The sequence below is a fragment of the Bombus pyrosoma genome, linkage group LG9 (assembly GCF_014825855.1).
Source record: "Bombus pyrosoma isolate SC7728 linkage group LG9, ASM1482585v1, whole genome shotgun sequence".
NCBI lineage: Eukaryota > Metazoa > Arthropoda > Insecta > Hymenoptera > Apidae > Bombus > Bombus pyrosoma.
This window is the reverse complement of record NC_057778.1, coordinates 1,276,683-1,297,584: the sequence shown is the minus strand read 5'-3', so window position 1 is coordinate 1,297,584 and position 20,902 is coordinate 1,276,683. Positions and strand designations below refer to the sequence as shown.

At 40.5% G+C, this 20,902-nt stretch overlaps 1 protein-coding gene across 7 annotated transcripts in view; it reads left to right on the top strand.

Annotated features, from left to right (window-relative positions):
* The window catches only part of LOC122570886 (homeobox protein cut), a 167,792-nt gene that overhangs the window by 127,161 nt on the left and 19,729 nt on the right, over positions 1 to 20,902 (top strand). For all 7 annotated transcript variants that reach the window (XM_043733819.1, XM_043733817.1, XM_043733816.1 and 4 more), the window contains 2 exons: positions 12,349 to 12,667; positions 14,577 to 15,815. In XM_043733819.1, the coding sequence (XP_043589754.1) occupies positions 12,349 to 12,667; positions 14,577 to 15,815 (1,558 nt within the window). The remainder of the gene's footprint in view (positions 1 to 12,348; positions 12,668 to 14,576; positions 15,816 to 20,902) is intronic.

Sequence of the window (20,902 nt, the reverse complement as noted above, 5' to 3'; positions counted from 1 at the left end):
TACTAAGACGCTTGTAGAAAAAGTATTTGTAAAGAGTTTTCGTGTTTTCATTGCCTACTATTCTTTAGCATGCCTTACAACTTTTGAACAATTTTACTTTAACCGAGCTCGCACGAGGATTTTCTAAAACAGATACAAACTTGTTCCCTTTGTCTGATCTGCAATTAACCCGAGCAGAAATTTATTTCTTATAATTATCGTCATATCTAGTATTATTAATGATTCTCCATAGCTCATAAATATATAAAATACAGCCATAAAAGCACGACAGGCTTTTCCGAAAAGTCAAGGAATTTATGTGGCGTGGTACATTGCGAACGAATAATTAAAATAAGGGATTCCGAACCATCGATGGAATAACGTGTTCACTCGAGACCGGAGAGTCAAATCGCATCCCCGGATCTCGTCGTTTCGTCGTCGCGTCGCTGCTCGCAACTTTCTCATTAGCCAGCGCGATAATACGGTGGCCGCGTCCGTGCACGCGACGCACAATGAACGCGCGCGATCGCCGGCTTCCCGCCTCGCATAAATGTCACCGAACACTTCGCAGGTATATCGAACGCTTCTGTCAATAAGCGACGGCCACCGCCACATTGTCGTCGATTGCAAATGCAATGATTATCAAACGAACAACTCAGTTTTTCATGCCTTTCTCTTTTTCAAACTAGTCGACTTATTATTCATATCGTTTAACACGTTGCTATTAAAATTAGCTAACCACCTTTGTGGTGTATATAATTATTTTTCATAAAAGAATGGAATTTCATATTTCTTTCCATGGATATTCAATATTGGAACAGTGGAATCGCCAATGGCGATTATTATCTTATTATAATTCGTTTATATAATAATAATAGTCGTAGGATCATTTTTATTATTATCATTCTTGTTCGGTTTCTGCTTTCGTAATTTGCACGGGGAAAACTATGCACCTGTTAAATATGAACATGGTTGGATAGAAGCTATATATTTGTCCGACCACTTGTCCTAGAGAAATATTGAAACAAGAAAATGACCAGTTTCAATCGGAGATTCTCTGTGTGTTAATTAATTTTTGTCGACACGAAGTAATTTCCACAATTATTCAAGAAAGAGCTTTATAAATTGATTGATCTTTTCCAATGACAAATGGAGCTGCTTGTGTATGCTCTAATTATTCGTTCGTGTCGTTCCTTTCACAAATTTAATTTTGCTGAAAATTATATACCGTGGACATATTTAGATTAATGGAAAATAGCTATCGATCTTTTTCGAGTAAAATAATATTTATATTATGTGTAGTATTAAATCATATATTAGGCTAAAAGAATCTAATTATAATTAACAACTCGTTAGCTTTTCTAACATTTAACAATATGAAAATACTTGAAATGATAAATTTTCAGATAAGTAAAATTGTTGAAAATAACATTCTATGGAATCGTAGAAAATTTAAAAAGGAAAAGAAACATTGAAATTATAAATCTTAGCAACAGATGGAAAGATCGGGAAACGAAGGGTGCTAGGAGAAATCAAAGTTTCCGAGGTACGAAAGCAATAATTAGAAAGAGAATCGAGCAGAAGGATTAGAGAGGATTCAGCGAGAGAATCGAGCAGAAAATCACAGCACGAGGAAAGGAACCTCGAAGGAACATCGAGGAATCGAGGGTCACAGAAACAATGACAGAAGGAAAAAGAAACCGATGAGAAGGAGAATCTAAGATTGAGAGCAAGAGAGAGCAATCTCTATAACAAAGAGCAACGACGGAAATAAAGTAGACAGCAACACTGAATACAGCGTAAAGAGAGACAGAGACAAGGATAGAGAAAGAAAGGGATACCATAAGAGAGCGAGAGAAAAGATAAACGAGAGAAAGACAAAGGGAGGAGGGAGGGAGTACCACTGTACAGAAATGGTTTCGGCAAAGAGTGCCCTCGCTGGTGCTCGCTCGTAATAAGCATAAATCCTCGGAGGCTTATCTAGCGGCGCCCAGAAGAACGCTAAAATAAAATATCATACATTCTGCCTTCTACCCTTCGTGCCAAGCTATGTTACGACTACCACCCCCTTCCCTGAACCGTTCGTCTCCACCCTACTTTCGTTTCACCTTCCACGGTTCGCGGATAACGCTAATAAAATATTTTTACAACAAAATATTTCTTTCGTAAACACGTTCCTATGAGATCTCGAAAAGCTTCTGTGAGAAAAAGGGGGAAGAAAGGAAAGGAATCTATCTCATTTGTCCACGATCATGGAAGGAAGAAGGAAATGCTCAGGAAGATGAAGATAGCAGCGTTCGCTCTCGAATCTGGGTCAATTAAAACAAGTTTGAAAAAAGAGATCTCGCTTCTATCGTCCCGGTTTCGATCGCGTATCGAGGGAAGGCACCCGCGTTTGCCAATGAGTTGGAGGCTGCGTTTTAGATAGAAAAAATTCGATAATCAAGTAAGCATCGAAATCGGAGAAAAAACGACAGTCGAACGTACAAATACGAAAGAGAGAGTCTTGTACCGCGGAAGGGAGACGAGTGGAAAAAGGTGGACGGAGGTCAGGATGGATTTTTGTGCGCGTCGATGCAGCGCGAGATGTCGGCCAAAGGCACGTAGTCGGTGTAATGAGGCGAGATACATTCGCCCGGGGGGCGGCCCCGTCGGTGGTAGTAGCTGCCGGAGAAGCTCTGCCGACCGGTAGGAGGCACGGGGGGTAGTCGGAGGGAAAGGGTTGAGCTCGAAGCCCGATCAGTCATTAGACAAGTGGGTATTCACATATATCGAGTTGTAAAATCGATAGGGGTGTCCGTTAGCCGTGTATCCTGTAAGGAGACGTTGGTGGGGATGAGATGCGAGCAGATAGGGCGGCAGAGGGTGGTCGGGGGGAGGGACACAAGCAGGGAAACGAAGCTCTTCGCCTCGACATCAGACGGACGAAGACAGAACGCAAACCCCTTTCCCTCTTCCCGCGCGCTTCCCCTTCGACCCCTTTTGTTGCTTCGCCATCCACCACCCCCTGCCACCGCACGTATCCAGTCCTTGCATATTAATCCTGCCCATAATTCCCACTTCCCAGTTTGGGCAACCCTTCGGCTCCGACTGCCTCGCTACCCCCCCGTTGAGAGAGCGAAAGGGAATCAGAATAAGCAAGGGAAAGAGGAACCGGTGCGGTGGTGGGCTGAGAAGGGAGGGAAAGGGATAGCCGCCTCCTATCGATTGGGCTTTCTTTCCAAGCCCGGCTTTTAATTGGCATTCTCCCGTGGCGAGAAAAGGAGAGAGCCTCCGGAGATCTCCTCTAACCCCACCGGAGGGATACGCGCCGCTGCGTTACCTTACGAGGGACGGCCAGCCCGCGATCTTTTCCGCGTGATACGAAATATTCTACATCGCGATCCGCCGACTCCTGTTTCCGGAGAGAACTCACGTATCTGTATAACAGGGAGTCAAGTTTGTGGAAGATATCGCTATCTTGGCGAATGTTTCGGTACTTCGATACTTTGGATTAGAACATTGATTTCTAGCAAAGCGGAAATTAGTTACCTACGACTCGTATAGCAGTTACAAAGAAAAATTGCAATCCTCCGCCAGGAAGTCAACCGTTCGATCTCTCAAAGGTAAACGTTCCTCGGAAACAAGAAGAGGAAAAGGGACGGAACGGTAGAAAGAATTCAGTTTTTCATCGTTTAAAAACCTTTGTCGTAGCCGAGTCGATATCAGTATCGAACAGGGAAAACAAAGAAGACTAGAGAGCGCGATCCCACGGCGCGTATAGTATCAAGCATCGGTCGAAACTCGCGTCATCCCCTCCTCCTCTGGAAGAAAGGAGATCCACGGCGGAAGCACGCGGGCTCCTGCGGCCATAACGATCCCCTCGCGGCGCATCATTGGTGGACAGGCAACGAAAATTAATACGCGAAGCAACCGGCCTCCTTGCGCACCCCCTGCGTGCCGTCGCGCACACGTACTCGTTTCCGCGGTCACGTGTGCGCACCCCCGCGGGCACATAAGTGCGAGGAGGGCTGCGGCCGTGTGCGTGAAGATTGATTATACCGCGGGAGAAAATGTGATCAATAGCTCGACAAACAAAGACCCCTCGGACGCCTGTGTATAATGCAAATAGCAAAAATCACGGAGCTGGGGCCGGCCGAGGCGCACAGAGGGTTGAAGGAGATGATCGACGGTCAAGAAACAATGGCAACGCGCGCCGGCTACTTGGAGCCACGCTCGACCCAACACCGTCCCCTTTTCTCAAACCCTCTCCCATCCGTTTTCACTCGCCTTCTCTTTAACCGGTGCTTTCTCCGTCTATCGTTCGACTTCTCACCCTCGACGCCTTTGCTTCCATTTTAATTTGCATACGGCCGATCATGTCTTCCGGTCCAACTCACCTTCGTCCTGTTACCCCCGCCATGCTTCAACGTCCATCGATCAAGCCTCGCTTGTTTTTGCCCCCCTTCTCGTAACATCACCCCTTCCACAAAACGGTTCTCGTGGTCACTGGCCGTGCCGTGCAACGCTGATGATGCCTCGTTGTGTCCCCTCTCGGACCAAGATCCCGTTAACGAGGATTGCTCCTTCTATCGATGACGTTGTTACAGTACGAAGGTTTCTTTGGCTGGAGGGTGAGGATCATACAGTCGCTGGAAGAAATAATGGGCGGACGGTCGTGACGTGACTACGCGGTATATTTTTTTAATTTTTTAGAATAGGGTTGGGTTACGAGACTATTTGGTGGTTTTATTTTGATATAATTTTTCTTTGATTTTTGAAAATGCAGCGCTAGAAATTGAGTATCGTAAGTTGCATTGTTAAACTTATAGTACAAATGCATATGCGGTTCGCAATGTTTTGGATATTTGCGATATTTCTACATATTTTCTCTTTTCTTTGCTGTAAAATCTGTTTATCTTTAAAGAACAGCTAAAATGAATTACAGCTTCCTATTTGTCAGTAAAAAGAAACATATACCTTTCGTAACCAACGAAATACAAATAACAAAAAGTGTTCCTCTAGAAAAAGACGAAAAGGATGGAGGAAAGGATTGATCTGTCAAAAAAGCATTCGCGAGAAGGATCGCAAGAGACACGAAAGGAGAGAGAAACAGAGAGCCCGACCAATGAATCACAACGATTACAATCTCCTCCTCTCTGATAAAAATAAGAGAAGAGAAGCTGCGGAAGGGTGAGAAACAGAAGGGGTGAGAAATCGCTGTTGTCATATCCTAATCTCTTTTCCTCCCTATGAAACTAGTTTCCCTATCCCTCGTCAAACCTGATTAACTCCTCATCTGTTTATTTAAAGTTTTTATGATTTCTTCGAATGATTCGTACGATTGGTCAGAATTTTCTCAAATTATCCAAAAGATGAATGCACGTTGGGCCATAAGCTTTATTTCTCAAGCGAACACATCGAAGCTTTACGACGTCGGTCTGCCCCCATCTTTGTTTCCTTTTTTCTCGGTTTTTCAAGCACGTCGAACGATACGATTCCGGATTTTATTCGCCTGGAACCGTATCACCGGCTTGGTGCTCGTATCTTTCATTACCGGCTGGTATATCGGCCAGACAGATTGAACGATCCAAAAGCGGGACAAAAAAAAATTTATGATCCCCGTGTCCGCGAAATATCCCTATTCAGCGGCGATGCCATAGGTCAACCTGAGATCTGGGGCAAGATCGAAATTCAATATGGAAGCGCAACTCGTGTTGGCCTGGCCAATCGAGTGTCCGCGGATTTTACGAACCACTCGGAGACATTAAATTTTACGAATTCGCGGACAGAACGAACTCTCTGGCACTCTCGCAGTTGATGTTATCGATACTGGCTGGTTCTTAGGCAACCCGATTTCAAACTGCTCGAATTAAGCTTCGCGATAGCTGGATAATCTACCAATTCCTTAGCAGCACGCCGACTAATTGAATTTCTAGGGGTATATAAGGCATAGTAAATTTCTAGTAGCAGCGTTCGTTGGATTGAGTTTCTAGTAGCGTGACGATCCGGTCGAGTCTGCAGCCGACCCAGCCAATTGAGTATTTAACGGCGCCAAGTTGTTAGTAACGATTCACCGCTATTCACTTCTCACAGCGTGACAGTTCTACCGCGTTTTAAACCGAATGGCTGGTTCAATCGATTGTTCGAAGCTATTGTTGTTTGGTTAAAACTCCAACCTGTATAGTAGATCATTTTGTTTAATGAGCCGAATCATTTTCTAATGCGGAGAACGAAATTCGAAGATGAAATAAGGATGCTAGTATAGAATTGTAGTAAATTAATTATTTAAAGTTAGTCGATCGGTTATTCAAATATTATTTTCACGTAAACTATCAAAGGTATTTAGTATCTAGAGTTGTAAAAGTGGAAATGTTTGTATTTAATTAAACAGCTAGAATTGTATTAATTCGGAGTTAATTTATTTATTTCTGATTTTTTTTATTTGTTGCTTAGTTCAATTTAATATTCTAAACAAAGACACAATTATTTACTATGAACTAGTTTGTTAAAATCTTTAGTTCCACTATTGTAAGAACCGTTGTTTATGTGAACTATTCTTTCAAATATTATTATTTACAATATTAATAGTATTACGTAATCACATTGAAGCCTTACGATCTTGAATATTTTCCCTCGACTATTCTCCTTCCTCGTTTCATTCTTCATTATTTTTGTTTTGTCCTCTTCGTCAAACGCGTGAAAGTCTCGCTAAAATTGCACAAATTTGGTCAACAAATGTCTCCGCTTTCCAATATACCATTGTAAACTATAATGATATATTATATTATATAGATATATAAATCATATACAATATTATTAAAACTCTTTCAACTAACTCTTTCAATACACGTTGCATCGCAGCTTCTTATAGAATAACCTAATAATAATACATTTAAGAACTTTTCCACCAAACACAGCTTCTCGTCTTTCACATTATCCGGATAAGAATTCTATTTCCGATTCCTGAGCAGGAGAAAAAAATTCGTCCGGTTGATTGTCGCATTCACAGAGATAAGTTCGACGATATCGACACGCTGTTAATTCCAGCTGTCCTTCCTCTCAGCTTTGCCCGCAAAGCGATAACCTGCCCCATTGCTAATGGCGGACATTATTACGAGCAACTTCGAGAACTTACCCCCACGTCTGCCCGCAACCCTCCCCACGTGTATAGAACATCGATGCGTAAGTACTTATCTCTAACCCGCGCCATCCCCATTCCACGTCGCCGTGTGATCGAAACGCAAGCTAAACTTAAAGCTGTAGGCGTGTATATCGATTGCGGCTGAGGACAATTGACAGGTAGCTGCCCCTGATAAATAAACTAAAAGATAAGACTAACCAGTACTTTGTATCGAAGACCTTCGACCTCGTATAACCACCAGAGACTAGAAGTTAGTTGGAGAAATTGTATGGTTAGCTTTTAAAAAATATTCTTTACAGAAGAGAGCGATACGACATACTGATTAGGGCTTTTTAACCTTCTTATACTACTTGAATTTAGGTATTTTCAGCCTACTGCACTTTTTCATTTTCAACGTAATATTTTTGATCAACTTTTTGATTCCTTTAGTTGATGTTCCCGGAAAGAACACGATAAAATTGTTATTCTTGTTTCAATTTTATGTTAGTTTCTCTCAAAAGCATTAAAAATTCCTTTATTCGATGAGATGAAAGGGGTGACTGAGATATAAAAAGTTCCGCGTATTTAGATACCGCAGTAGTTAGCTGTGTTTTTTAAATTAGATTCTTTAAAATGCGATATTAAAAATAAGATGGTTCAATTAATTTTCCATTTTCCATTTTCTAAAAGCGATAATATGTTTATTACGTAAGTTACAATACAAATTGTACAACTGAAAATCAAATTGTAACATTGTATAGGAATTCTATATGAAACATTGTTACTTCTATATTTTCTGTATGAAACAAGTTACTTCAGCAAGTTACACTAATTAACTAAAGAATCAATATATGTACTTGTTTGTGGTAAAACTGATCTCAAGTGCACATTACATTTTCTTTACAAAATCATTGAAAAAAATCAATCCTATTATCCATATTTAATAAAAAAAAAACAATTTTTCTTACTGGGTGTAAAAAGTTCATTCTAAAAAGCTTCAACGTAAACATAATCTAAAATTTTACCTTTATATATTTATAATAATTATATACTTTCAACAGCAAATTACAATTAACCTAACCATATAGTGTTACAATTTTTCGAAAATCTCACACCTATTATAATTACCGTAACATTAAATAATGCGATTTCCAAACACAAATTCGCGTTCTCTCTTAATGCATCCGTTTCCACAATTATATTTCCTGCGTTAGAGGAACGAGGAAAGTACAGAGGAAGGAGGAAAGAGAAAGGGTGGCATGTTTGTTTGTTAAACACCGTCGAAAACAAAAAAAGGAGAGAGAAAAGGAAAGAGAAGGGTTGATAAAAAAGGAAGAACGACGCTTTTTTTTTAAATCCGCAGTTCATTCTATCGGCTAGACCTGTCGATGCATGCCGGAGGCGTGAATTCCGCGAAATTGAAGCTTTGCTCCTCAATTAACCCCCGGAAAAGGGATGATGCCTCACCGGGGAAAAACAATTGGTACGATCTCGTTCGCATCGCCCGTTGCACCGTGCAAAACGCATTCAGGTTTAAAATCGTCCCCCTCTCGCCTGCTGCCGGCTCTTTCCACCCCTGGCTACCCTTTGCACACCCTCGCAACAGATATTTTCGTCGAGCTATAGCCGGTCGCGTAACACGTGGATGGGTTCCGATTCGAAAGTTCCGAGCGCTCTCGCGATTCATCGCAATTGATCGCGTCACGACGTGATTGCCTACCCTTTCCCACCACCTTGGCTGTACCATGTTTGCCCCGTTCATCCCAAGAACTACCCTCGTTGACATCCACCTTGGCAAGAAATAAAAAATATTGCGATAATTAACACAGGGGAAAAACATACAAACATGATATGTACATTTCTTCTTTGTTTTCTGATTTTAATCTCACTTTTTGATTAAACAAAGGAAAAGTTAATGCGACATAATTGAAAATCAGAACAACTGAACGTGACAGGTGTAAAGATGCAAGTCTTTCAAAAATAGCTGATAGGCTGACGAAGTTTCATAGTTACAGATATAAATTATTAAACTTAGTTATTTGTTAATTTTATTATTAGGATAGTATGCAATATTTTAATATATTTAATATTGTTTTTAATTTTACTTTGATATAACTGAATTTTATCGTGTTCGATTACGAGCAAACATCGGCTACTTTCTGTAACTGTCCCTTTCTTTATTTGACGATATAAATGGAATAATTGTAGCCATTGATAAGGCTGTTTCTGGATGTATTGTTTTTACCACAATCGTGTGGTGGCTTCTTTCTCTTTCACGTTTTCATTGAAATTATTTTAACAGAAAATTGTACCAATTGCCATTTTCTCATCGAAGACGCGATGTGAAATTAGTGATATCGATATTCGCATGCATCTTTATGTAATTGCTGTTTTTATAACTGATGTGTTAGCATTTCTCAATTTTGCCGCGATGTGAGTTCTTCGCTTTGTGGTTCAAGTTTCGATAGTGTTCGCAAAAACTCACGATTCTCAAATTTCATGTTTTCCTTCGTCGACCCTGTCCAGAGTCCAGACACAATAATGATGATTCCTGATAAACTTCGATAAATAGCAAGATTAACATATTGTGAAACATAAACGTGTCTCCATTTGTTTTTTACGCAGTTGCCTAATATCTCATAACGCAGTTTTAAATTTGTAGTATGATGATCGGTAACGTGATGTTTAGTGACATTACAAATACCAAAAATTTTCAATAATTTTCTTTCGGGAAGATGACACACACACACACACACGAAAGCATGATAATAGAAGAAGGCATTCCGTGACGATAGATTAGTCGATGACAGCAATCATAAGTTATTAGTGACGTAGGATCAATAGATAATGAAGAACAATTACTACTACAACGATTCTAACATTCTAATTATTTATTTTTATTACAACGATTCTAATATTGTAACATTACGACGATCCTAATATTTCAATATAAATTCATCATGCTTTCTTAATTATGCATTCACGATAAGCATTTCTCTGGTCCTTTCAGAATATTCAGACTTCGTAATCGTCTGCTAATATTCTTCTCTCAATTTCATCAAATATTCTATCCTTCGCTTTTCATTTCTTTCTTGTTTTGTTTAAATCTACTGCATTTTAATCGTTGTTTTAATCTCCTTCTTTTTTTTAGCCAATGTGTGTCTCTAAGCCTGTCCCCTGGTTCTTGCTCCCTTTTCCTCTCTCCCTCTCTCTCTCTCTCTTTCTCTTTCCCTTTGTTTCTCCACCTGATCTGCTATTCATTCTCCTTTTTGCCTGTTTGCCCCTGTCTCTCTCTCCACACCATTCTTTTTCTTCATCTCCCCTTCTCGTTGCACCCTTTCTTCCTGATCGCATTTTCCAACACGTATTCATTGTACCTATTCATACGGAGCCGAATGAAACAGCTAGATGGGACTCGAATTCTCATGCAATTGATTACTTTCCAAGAGGGCGGAATAATAATACTTTCGTTATTGATGCGCGACTCGACTACCCCGCTAGATGTCCGTATTATTCTACAATTACGGAATAAATTCTCATAGACGGCGATGTTTTATCCGACTAATCGATACCACAACCTTCGTTCGATATATCTTTTTGCAAAATTCCTGTTACATCAACTCGATTGTACATGAGCATACAAAATGTTCACGTTCATGATTACTCATGACACGATTCCTTTAACGTAACGCGAGACGATGACCCATTAGTCGAAAAAGATTATTTAACTTAGATTAGCAATCGAACGTTTTGAGATTTCTATTTTCAAGACTAGCAATTTATTTTTTATGACTTCTATTCTTTTTTTCATTAGACACAAAAATAGATTATGTCGTATTTACACCACCATCGATCAAAAATAAACACAGCCATTGATTTAATTAAGATTGTTTATTAATTTTCAAGCCGTTGATCATAAACAGTCGTGATTAAAGAGTGATTTGATCAATAGGTTAATGGTTCAGAATAGGCGACAGAATGGAAACTTTCGTTAGGCAAAGCTTAATTCGTTGAAAAAGCAACGCGTTACAACTTTCAATCCCATACAAAATGAAATATAACAAATAAAAAAAATAAATTACAAATTAAATATACTGATTTCTTTGGGAAGTGACACGACACGGAAAAGCTAGACGATTTAGGCGTAATTTAATCCAACAATAATTACATTGAGACTCGGCGAGATTTAAAGTTCCTATTCGGTAAGCAGCCGATATCGATTCGGTATAATCGATTCGATAAAATTAATAAAGAGCTCCTGCTAAGCTTCTTACTCGCTGATAAACGGCCCCCGAAGCGGACCGTACTGATTCAAGGGGTAGAAAGGAGCGGCTGGGCTGGATTCCGTGAATGTGATTCTATATTTGTATCGATGGTAATGTAATTACGTTCATGTTCGCTTCATGACAACTGGGAACAGGTATACCGATTGGCGAGCACCGCTGGGCGAGCCAGCAATACTAGTAACGCGATACGATGATACTTTATACAATTAACCACGATACGAGTCCCCCATTTTATCGACGTATCCGTAAATTAATTAATAAATTCGTTAAACTTTCTACTGACAATCGGGAATTTTTATTTTAGAAGATTTTTATGGATAATCTCTTGTTTATTTAATTTATAGTGGTTGTTAAAGTAGAAATGCGACAATAGATTTCATCTAACGTTTTCGTACAATAAAAAACATTTATGTTTCTTTTCTTTGTATACCGTTAAGAAAAAAGAATCATAAATGAATAATATAGATGAGGCACACTGCTTTGACGAAAGTAGGAGATTTTTTACATATTCAAAGCAAATATCTATGTCTCATTGATTTACTACTAAACAAATGAATAGCGCTCATTGTCTTTCGCGGGTTACATTTCGTAGTATTAGTAAGTAACAAAGAAATCTGATTTAACAATCTCTTTCACAAATTAAAGTACAGGTCAAGAAACCGAATAGAAGATAAAGTTCGTTATCAAACATTTTATATTCACATATTCTACTAAACAAAATATGCGAAACGCGCTTTGGACACACATTGTTAACTAACAAATAGTACAAGACAACTGATATGAAATCAAGTCATTTCGGATCATACCCTAATGTTCGCATTATTTTTTGGCTATGTCATTATATCATAAAGACATTTTTAATATTGTAACATATACTGTAATCATATTTCATCGTGAGAAGAAAATTCGATTCTTAATTCACTAGAGACGATAATCGATTCAAAGAAGAATCTCATCAACGAAACAAACGTTTGCTTTCAGATCAGTCAGCTGGTCGAGGAAGTGTCCAGGTTACAGCAGAGCCTGCAGCGTCTTCAAGAGACGAGCGCACAGGCGACGGCGCGGCTCGAGGAAGAACTCGAGGCGCGCAGACAGCACATCAACAGACTAGAGAGCAAACTAGAACGACAGAGGGACTATGACGACCTAAAACGAGAGATAAACGCACTAAGGTCGGTCGATCTCTCACAGATACCAACCGGTGAACCTGGCAAGAGCTTGGAGCACCTTCTAATGGAACGCTCGAAGGCGCTTCAGCAAACCGAGAGCTTGAAGCCATCCAATACTCCGGACGCGCTCGGTAAGTCCAACCATCGATCACATTCCCAAAATCGTTACTTCGTATACATAACATCCAGGAATCCATCGACTCGCTTCTCTTTTTTTTTGTACTTGAAATATCACCAACGTTAGGTTAATCTTTATAAAAGTTTGGCAAAAGATTTGAAACGATTGTTTGAAAGAAAAATTATCGCGTCTGCTTTAGATCAGGAATTTTTAGAGACATTTGTTTTAACATCTGCAAAGATTCTGATTGCAAAGAATCTAGATTTCATATTCTAGCGGTATATAAATGCGGTCACATGCGTGTGCAGCATTACATATACGAGATAACTGAGAATAATTGAGAAACTCATTCTATGTATAATAGTATCACTGCTACTAATTCCTGTGCTAAAGTGTTCTGGTCTTCGATTCCCCGACTCTCTCTCTCTTCGAGGCTACGTCGAAGGGCTCAGTATCGTATATAACAATGCAAAAAGGACACGAGTCACGCAACGCGGACGCTTCTATAAAGAACGAGGGATGACTGAAGGAGCTTACCGAGAGAAAAGGAACAACAAAATAACTCTTGCTTGCCATTGTGTTCGCACTTCTTTTTTAACTTTTTTCATCTCTATCCATCCTCCTCAAATCTCTCTCTTTTTTCTCCTATTTAACTTATTTCTCTCTTACCCCTACAATGTTCCATTATCATGGCTCTGTTTTATCACTTTTTCTCTATTTACTTTCTCTGTCGCTACCGTGCTTCCGTCTTTTTCTTCGTATCTCTATTTCCTACATCCTTTTCTTTCCTTACACTCTTATATCTCTGTATCTTTTTCTTTCTTCGAAACGCTGTCTCTTTCGTTCTCAAGCCTATTTTCTCCGGGATATCCTCTACCGCTTAGATTGCACATTTTTCGAGCTACTCTCTCGCTGTGGTGCGTGAATCAACGCGCCGTTGTAGATGGTACTAACGTAATCGACGATACCAGCACGATATTACATACATGTATATTCTCCATAAATGAATCCGCGATCCTTACCAAAACACCATCGGACATTTCCGATTCATCCAACCTCAAGTCCAGCTTACATACGTCAACCGGAGACCTAGCCCCCAAACCACGAGCATCTGCACGCTGGGAAACGTAAACCTCGTACACGCAAATTTCTGGACGGTACATGCGTTCGGGATACGATATCTGCCGGGGTCAAAGCATTGTTCCGCGAAGCAAACTTTATTATACCGAATCGATCGGGAACGAACAAAGAACGACAGAGCGAGAGAGAAGCCGCGCGAACGTGCCAGAGAGGGATACACGACTGCTTCGTTTTCGGCTTCCTCACGACGCGTTACCACCCACTCCAATCTCTCGCGACTTTTTCGAAATCCCTTGAAAAGGAACAAGTTTTTTCTTTCCTTCGGCGAAAAGTAAAAAAAAAGAGACGTTTAGAATTAGAAATGTTTCTTCGTTGATTACGAGAAAGCTCGAGAAAGTACAGTCGCAAGATAAGAGAACATAAGATTTCTTTTGACGATGATATTAATAGGAAGTGGAATGTAAGAATTAAGAGGAATAAATAAAATCCAATTTTCACTGACACGCGACACTTTTCCTCTCGTTGGGCCACGTTGTTCCTCGTTTGTATGCGTACGTGGACCACGCGACGAAGCGTCGAAAAAGAGAGTCTCGGTCCGTCGTCTATCGTCCAGGAAGCTACCGAAGAACTTAGGATGACCAGTTTGTTACAACAGACTACGCGAGAAAAGAGAAAGAAATGATCGATGATATCAGAGTTTGTGATCTCCGAGTTAAATGACGAGTTCGAGTAAGAAATTTCGAATCCGGTATTCGCGAAACCGTTCTAAGCTTGACTGTCACATCTAGGTTGCGTGTGTGAGCTCGTGTTGACGCGGCCCCTTGTGTTTTTGGTGGTTGCAGGTGGATTATCGTCACCCCTGCAGCGCGCCTCAACCGCCTCACCCCACGGGGTCGGAGGTGTGCCGCCTTCGTCCCACGTGTCCTCCCAGCAACCACCGCCACCGCCCCCAGCAGCAGTCTCCCTACCTCCGCGTTCCACTCCGACACCATCTTCGGCCACCTCGACGACATCCAGCCTCCTCTTCCCACCTCCTCTGCAAAACGTCGAGACCTTCGGCTCCTTCCTCGGCGAAGAGATCGTCGCCAACTGGAGGCGGACGTTGGAGAGGTCCATCATGAACCAACAGCAGCAGCAGCAGCAACAACAACAGCAACAACAACATCAACAGCAGCAGCAGCAGCAACAGACGACTTCGTTAAGTCAATTGTCGCAACAGCAGCAGCAACAGTTACAGCAAGCTCAACCATTGATCGGTTTACACCCACCGACCACTAGCAGTAGTCTAAATCATCTTCCATCGCCAACGGATCCATCATCCAGCTCCAACACGCCAGCCAAGTCGAACACCCCGTTAGGAACCACTCCATTGAGTTGCCTTGACGCCGAGAAGGCACCGACCCCGGTGTCCGGACACGAAACACCCGCACCACCTACCCCATCTTCTACCACCGCGTTGACATCACCGCCGAGCTTTCAACCGCCGACGTCGATGGTCGAGACAACCACCTCCTCCGCTTCCGTGAACGGTGGAAGCGTGACACCCGCCGTTTCAACGGCACCACCACCTAAGAGCCCAGCAGACCAGGAATCCTGCCACAATAACAATAACAGCCACCATCTAGCGAACAACAACATCGGAGGTCTGAGTGTGCTGGACACACTGAAGAGCCCGTTTCGGTTCGACGACAGGACGCATCCGTTTCGATTCAGCGACGAATTCGGTGCTGCTGGAATGGCTGGAAGATTGGGTGAATCGCTTATCCCAAAGGGCGACCCTATGGAGGCTAGGCTACAAGAGATGCTACGATACAACATGGACAAGTACGCCTCGCAGAATCTAGACACGCTGCACATAGCCAGGAGGGTCAGGGAGCTGCTATCGATACACAACATCGGTCAAAGGCTGTTTGCCAAGTATGTGCTCGGCCTCAGCCAAGGAACCGTCAGCGAGTTGCTAAGCAAACCGAAGCCTTGGGACAAGTTGACGGAAAAAGGTCGCGATAGCTACAGGAAGATGCACGGCTGGGCGTGCGACGAAAACGCTGTAATGCTGCTTAAATCTCTGATACCCAAGAAAGGTGAGTACCTGTGAACTGTACGACAGCTCTGTCTCTCCAGTTTTCCCCGTTTTTGTTGTTTTCTCTGGACACGCATATGTGTACAATATGTACGCATACTTCTATCAAACGGTGAAGATCAGACATCTGCCAGAAGACAGGATCGTTAGAGGTTACGTGTTTCGTGCTCCTAATTCCAGGCTTTGGATAAAGATACATTATACCTGTTATACATGTGGTGTACATGCTTCTGGTAACATGGCTGATCAGATCTTCGATCAAAGAATCCCGGAAGTCGTAGAAACAGGCTACAGATGTCGGATCGCCTGTCACATCAGAGGATACGAGTAATTGCTTCCGTTTGTTCTTTGATTGTTGGGAACGGTGATCATCAACAAGTTTGGCGACACAATGGAAGAAGATGTGTATGAATTGCTTTATGGATTATCACGAGATAAAGATAGTTCAAAATAGCTTAACCTGTTGATGATTTCACCAGTGATCTATAAATGGCTCGTTCCAGCTTCGCCGCTGACAATTGAACGTTTGACTCCTACGAAATCTTTTCTGCCTCGCACTGCCAATAATCTGTTCTGCCGAATCACTAACCATCAAACTGTCAGTTAACTATTTTTATTTCGGCTGTCTAATACGGGTGTTAATGGTATTTCTACTTGGTCTAACTTCACCGTGGAATAAGGACACGTATAACCCTTGAACCGGAGGTCGCATCCCCCTCGATGAAAGATAGAGAAACAATTGTCGTGGTAGCACATGCGTTGGTGACGTCGTGAGCTTTCACTCCTCGTTTCAAGAAACTCTGCAGATAAAATCAGTTACAATTTTGTCGTGTTTTCATATTCACTATCGTTCATAAGCATTTATAATAAATACTTCCACATTATTGCGAATATATGAAAATATACATCGAATGAAACTCTTTGATATAATAATTTTGATCTTTGATTTTATATCAGATAAATCACATTGGCCCTTTAGTTTATGATTTTTAGTAGGTATTTAAATAATCCTCAGCTAATCGTTGCTATTACACAAAATATTTAAAAATATTGAAACATTGTACGTAGTTCATATTTGATGACTCTTATTGAAAAATCGAAGCTAAAGCTAGCGTTAAAATTAAACTGCGAAACCATAAAGCTATATAAACTTTCTAATCAAATCGTTCCAAGTGTCCAAATACTTGTAGTCTGTGACGTATCTACGTGGATCATGACCTTTCATCGAGTTTAAGAGATAATGTTAAAAACAACGCTATCTATTTATGTGATTGTCGAATTCGATAAAGTATACGAATATAGGCCAGGTATTTTTATTCAGAAAGATTACTTAAAATAGTCAACAGGGTGGTATCTTAAGATATTTACAGGTATTCGAAGCGTCTCGGCGTTATAGGGTACTGCGCAACAGGCTGTTTCGCCTCTACGGAGGACCACGTGCTGAAATTGAACTGCAATAGGCATTTCTCGACCAAATATTGCATAATTATAATAATAAAATATCAGTGTTGAGAATGATAGAACCTTTTACAATCAAACGAAAATATTTTTCATGATATTACAATGCGAAGGTTAATATATTACGTAAAACACTTTCGAACGTCTTCGCTTATCGTTATTTTATCACGGTTTACAAATTGAAGAAGGTTACGTAAGTAAAAATAATTATCAATAATTATCTACTGATTTAAAAATTGTTTCATTCATATTTACGACTTTACGCTATAATTAAAAGTTGTTTAGATCATTCGCATATTCTTCTAAAAATCTTTATCGCGGATCTTACTATGTGATTCTATGAACAAATTTAATTTCAATTATGATTAATTATCTATATTACCTATCAAAGATGAAATAAAATACTCAAACTAATGCCCACACGAATCATTCTAACTTATTGCGATTTAAAACTATTTCACTATCAAAATCAATTTCACGATCGTCACAAACTGATCACCTTATGACGCAATTAATTCCATAGAACCACTTGAAAAGATCAATTGTACGCTATTAGGCGACGGTCTTACTTAGTTCGACAAAGGTTGATGGCATAACACCTAAGGATGACAGGTGTTACGCAAAACAGTTGGAAGATGACGTTCGATTTCGTCTTTAATAGTCTTAATTCAATTATACAGCCAGTTGACGCACCATGCTTCGCTATCGATTGTTCGCTGCGTTTGGCAGCCATATTGTTTAGACTAATAGCTCTTGGGAGTAGGAAACTGGGGATGACTTCTAGGCAAGGGTGCAATACATAAAGGGCTCCAGGAGAGAAAGGAGAATGAGAGAGGGGAACGAATGGAAACAGGATCCAAGAGAGAGGATAGACGTTCTAGGTACCGCTGCATTTATCGCAAAAGGTAATTTACACTTTCGCCAGATTACCGAGGGATCGCAGAATCGCTGTGGAACGCATTCTCCTCGCGTTTCGATCCGATCCAACCTACTAATTGCTTGCTATCGAGACAAAACGATAAACTGTCTCACGTGTTTCCACGATCAGATCGAAGATTTTGAAAATGAACTAATAATTTCTAGTAATTAAGGCTATAAAGATGGCAAGATCTCGATGTATTAGCGTATTTTAGCAGCAACGTGTGTGTCGATGTAATATAAGCTATTGTAATAATAGAGAAAGAGATCCAAGTGAATATTATTGGCCTAACATTATCGCATGCTAATGTAGGATGTAATATATGTTCTATATAGATACCAGAATTGAATTTTCATTATTCTCCATTTTTAAAACATCTGGTTCTACACCGTTTCGACGATTGCAAATAATTATTACTGAATCTCATAATATAAATCTATAGGTATACTTCAAATATGTTGCCCTTTGTTGGGTCATTTTATAAGTTTCATCGTTTGTTCGTTAAAAAGTGCCCATTCTCATCCTCGTTCTTCTCAAACTTTTTGCTGAACTAACCTAATCTCGTTAACAAAATAAACAATTAAAAATCGTCGTGCGTTCGACGCACGTAGAGAACGACGCATCATTAGAAACCGGAAACAAGAAAACGACAGAACTCCTGAAACTTAAAGTATCATCGTAATTTCCCATTCAACGTCCCAAGAATATTTGTAGTTCACATTACACGAAAGGATCTTCCAACAAACTCACCGTCTCCCAAACTTTTTCTCGAAGCTCCATCGTACGAGAATTAAAAAAAAATCCTCGCGTTTACCAAAAACAGTTTATCTTCTAAAAGTGTCAATATGGATGAAAAATTCGCCGCGCGATCCCGTATTAGGATGTTCCTTCCAGCCGCATTACACGCGTCGGAACGATTCTTCATATTTTTCCATGAACCAGCGTCGAAAACCGCGAAACGTCCATCTGTCGGCGTGAAAACAATGCAAACATTCATTACGACGGTGGTGCACGCGCGTCGAAATCCGTGTTCCATCATAAAACATTCGCGTTTCGCCGGTGCCCGGTGACATGAATCACTTCGGGATACATGGTCCCTTGTTTTTTATCGTTACAAGGTCACGTTCGTCGAACCACTGTTCGTCTCACTTATTAAACCATATCCTCCTCTCCCGTAACTCTGCCGGCCACCTATCATTCGGCCATGTCGATCGGTTCTCCCCTTTGCTTTTTGTAAATATTATTTAATACCGATGGCTGCGCGGAGAGGATGTACAGTTGCCATAATGGAGTATCCGCGTCGGACGCGCGAAATATCAAACGACCGCGTATAAAATATACGGTAACCACGGATAAATGCACGGCCGGACGAGGTTCCAGGAGGAAAGGGAAAAAGGTCGACGCAAACGTCGTGCATCAATGGATTGTCGGTTTCCGTCGAATCGCCGACAACGATAATCATGTGCATCGCGCGGCCAAAAGAGGAAAAAAGAAATACCAGGAAAGAAGGAAAAGGGAAAGAGGATCATGCGGAAGGGTGAAGGGAAGAGGGAGGGGTGAAACGATGCGACAAAAATGGGGACTCGTAGAACGACTATGTGCTGTCTGCAAAATTGCGGCTACAAGCGAGAAGCTTTGTAACGTGTAACATATGTACCTTGAATTTCCGAATTGGTATTAGTATTAATCGGAGAAAGAATGATAGTTGATGTTTTGTTGGTTGAAACTGAAAAAAATGGAATCTTCCGAAGAATCCTTTCATGAGTTATTCTTTTATTATTCGAGGTTGAATTTATGGTTGGTTTTTAAATATTCCGTCAAATGTTGTGGGGCTAGTGAATAGAGAGAGACTATCATAGCAAAATTGTTGAGAGGAAATTGTAAAAATATTAGACGTTTCGTTTTCATCGAAATAATGAAGTAAAGGAGATTTGTCCTGGAAATAGGAAAAAGAATTATTGTAAATGTATTTCAAAGTGAATTGGAGCTGTAGAAATCGAGAACTTAAGATAAATGGACAAACGGTCTATCATCTTTTTTAATCGATCTTATAATATTTTCATAAATATTCATTCAACCGAGGATGAATATGGACATTCGTTAATAAAAGAATGATTAACAAACGCGCCAGGTTTTATCGATGTTATATTGTAATTACCATCGATATTATGTGATAAGTGGCATCGATATTGAACAAACGTAACGTCATCGCTGCTTCGACGGACACTTTAATAGCTAATTATTGCACCAACTTCTTGTTCACGGTTGCAACGAGCTCTTTGTGCTACGGACGGACGAGTCGTCGGCTGTTTCTCAATTCAATAAACGTACCTGCGGCATTGTTCGAAACTTCCATAATCGGTGGTGATTTATGGGCAAAAATCGATGCCTTTATTTCGATTTGAAAAGACGATACTTAAAAGCAATAAATAAGTTCTTAATGGATTTAAATCAAGGCCTGATACAAAGAATATTTCCAACGGTTAGTTAGTCCTCTTACTCGTGTTTTAATAGGTAGTCGATGCGGAATATTCGTAATTAATTAATTAATTAATTAAACGTTTGTTTTGAACGATACAAATATATTTATCTTCCATTCATAATTGTATCATTGCGAAGGCAATGAACAATTTAAGAACAGATAATGTAGGATTGAAAAGGTACGAGGAAAGAAATAATTTAAGAACAGGTAACTTCGCTGTTATTCATAA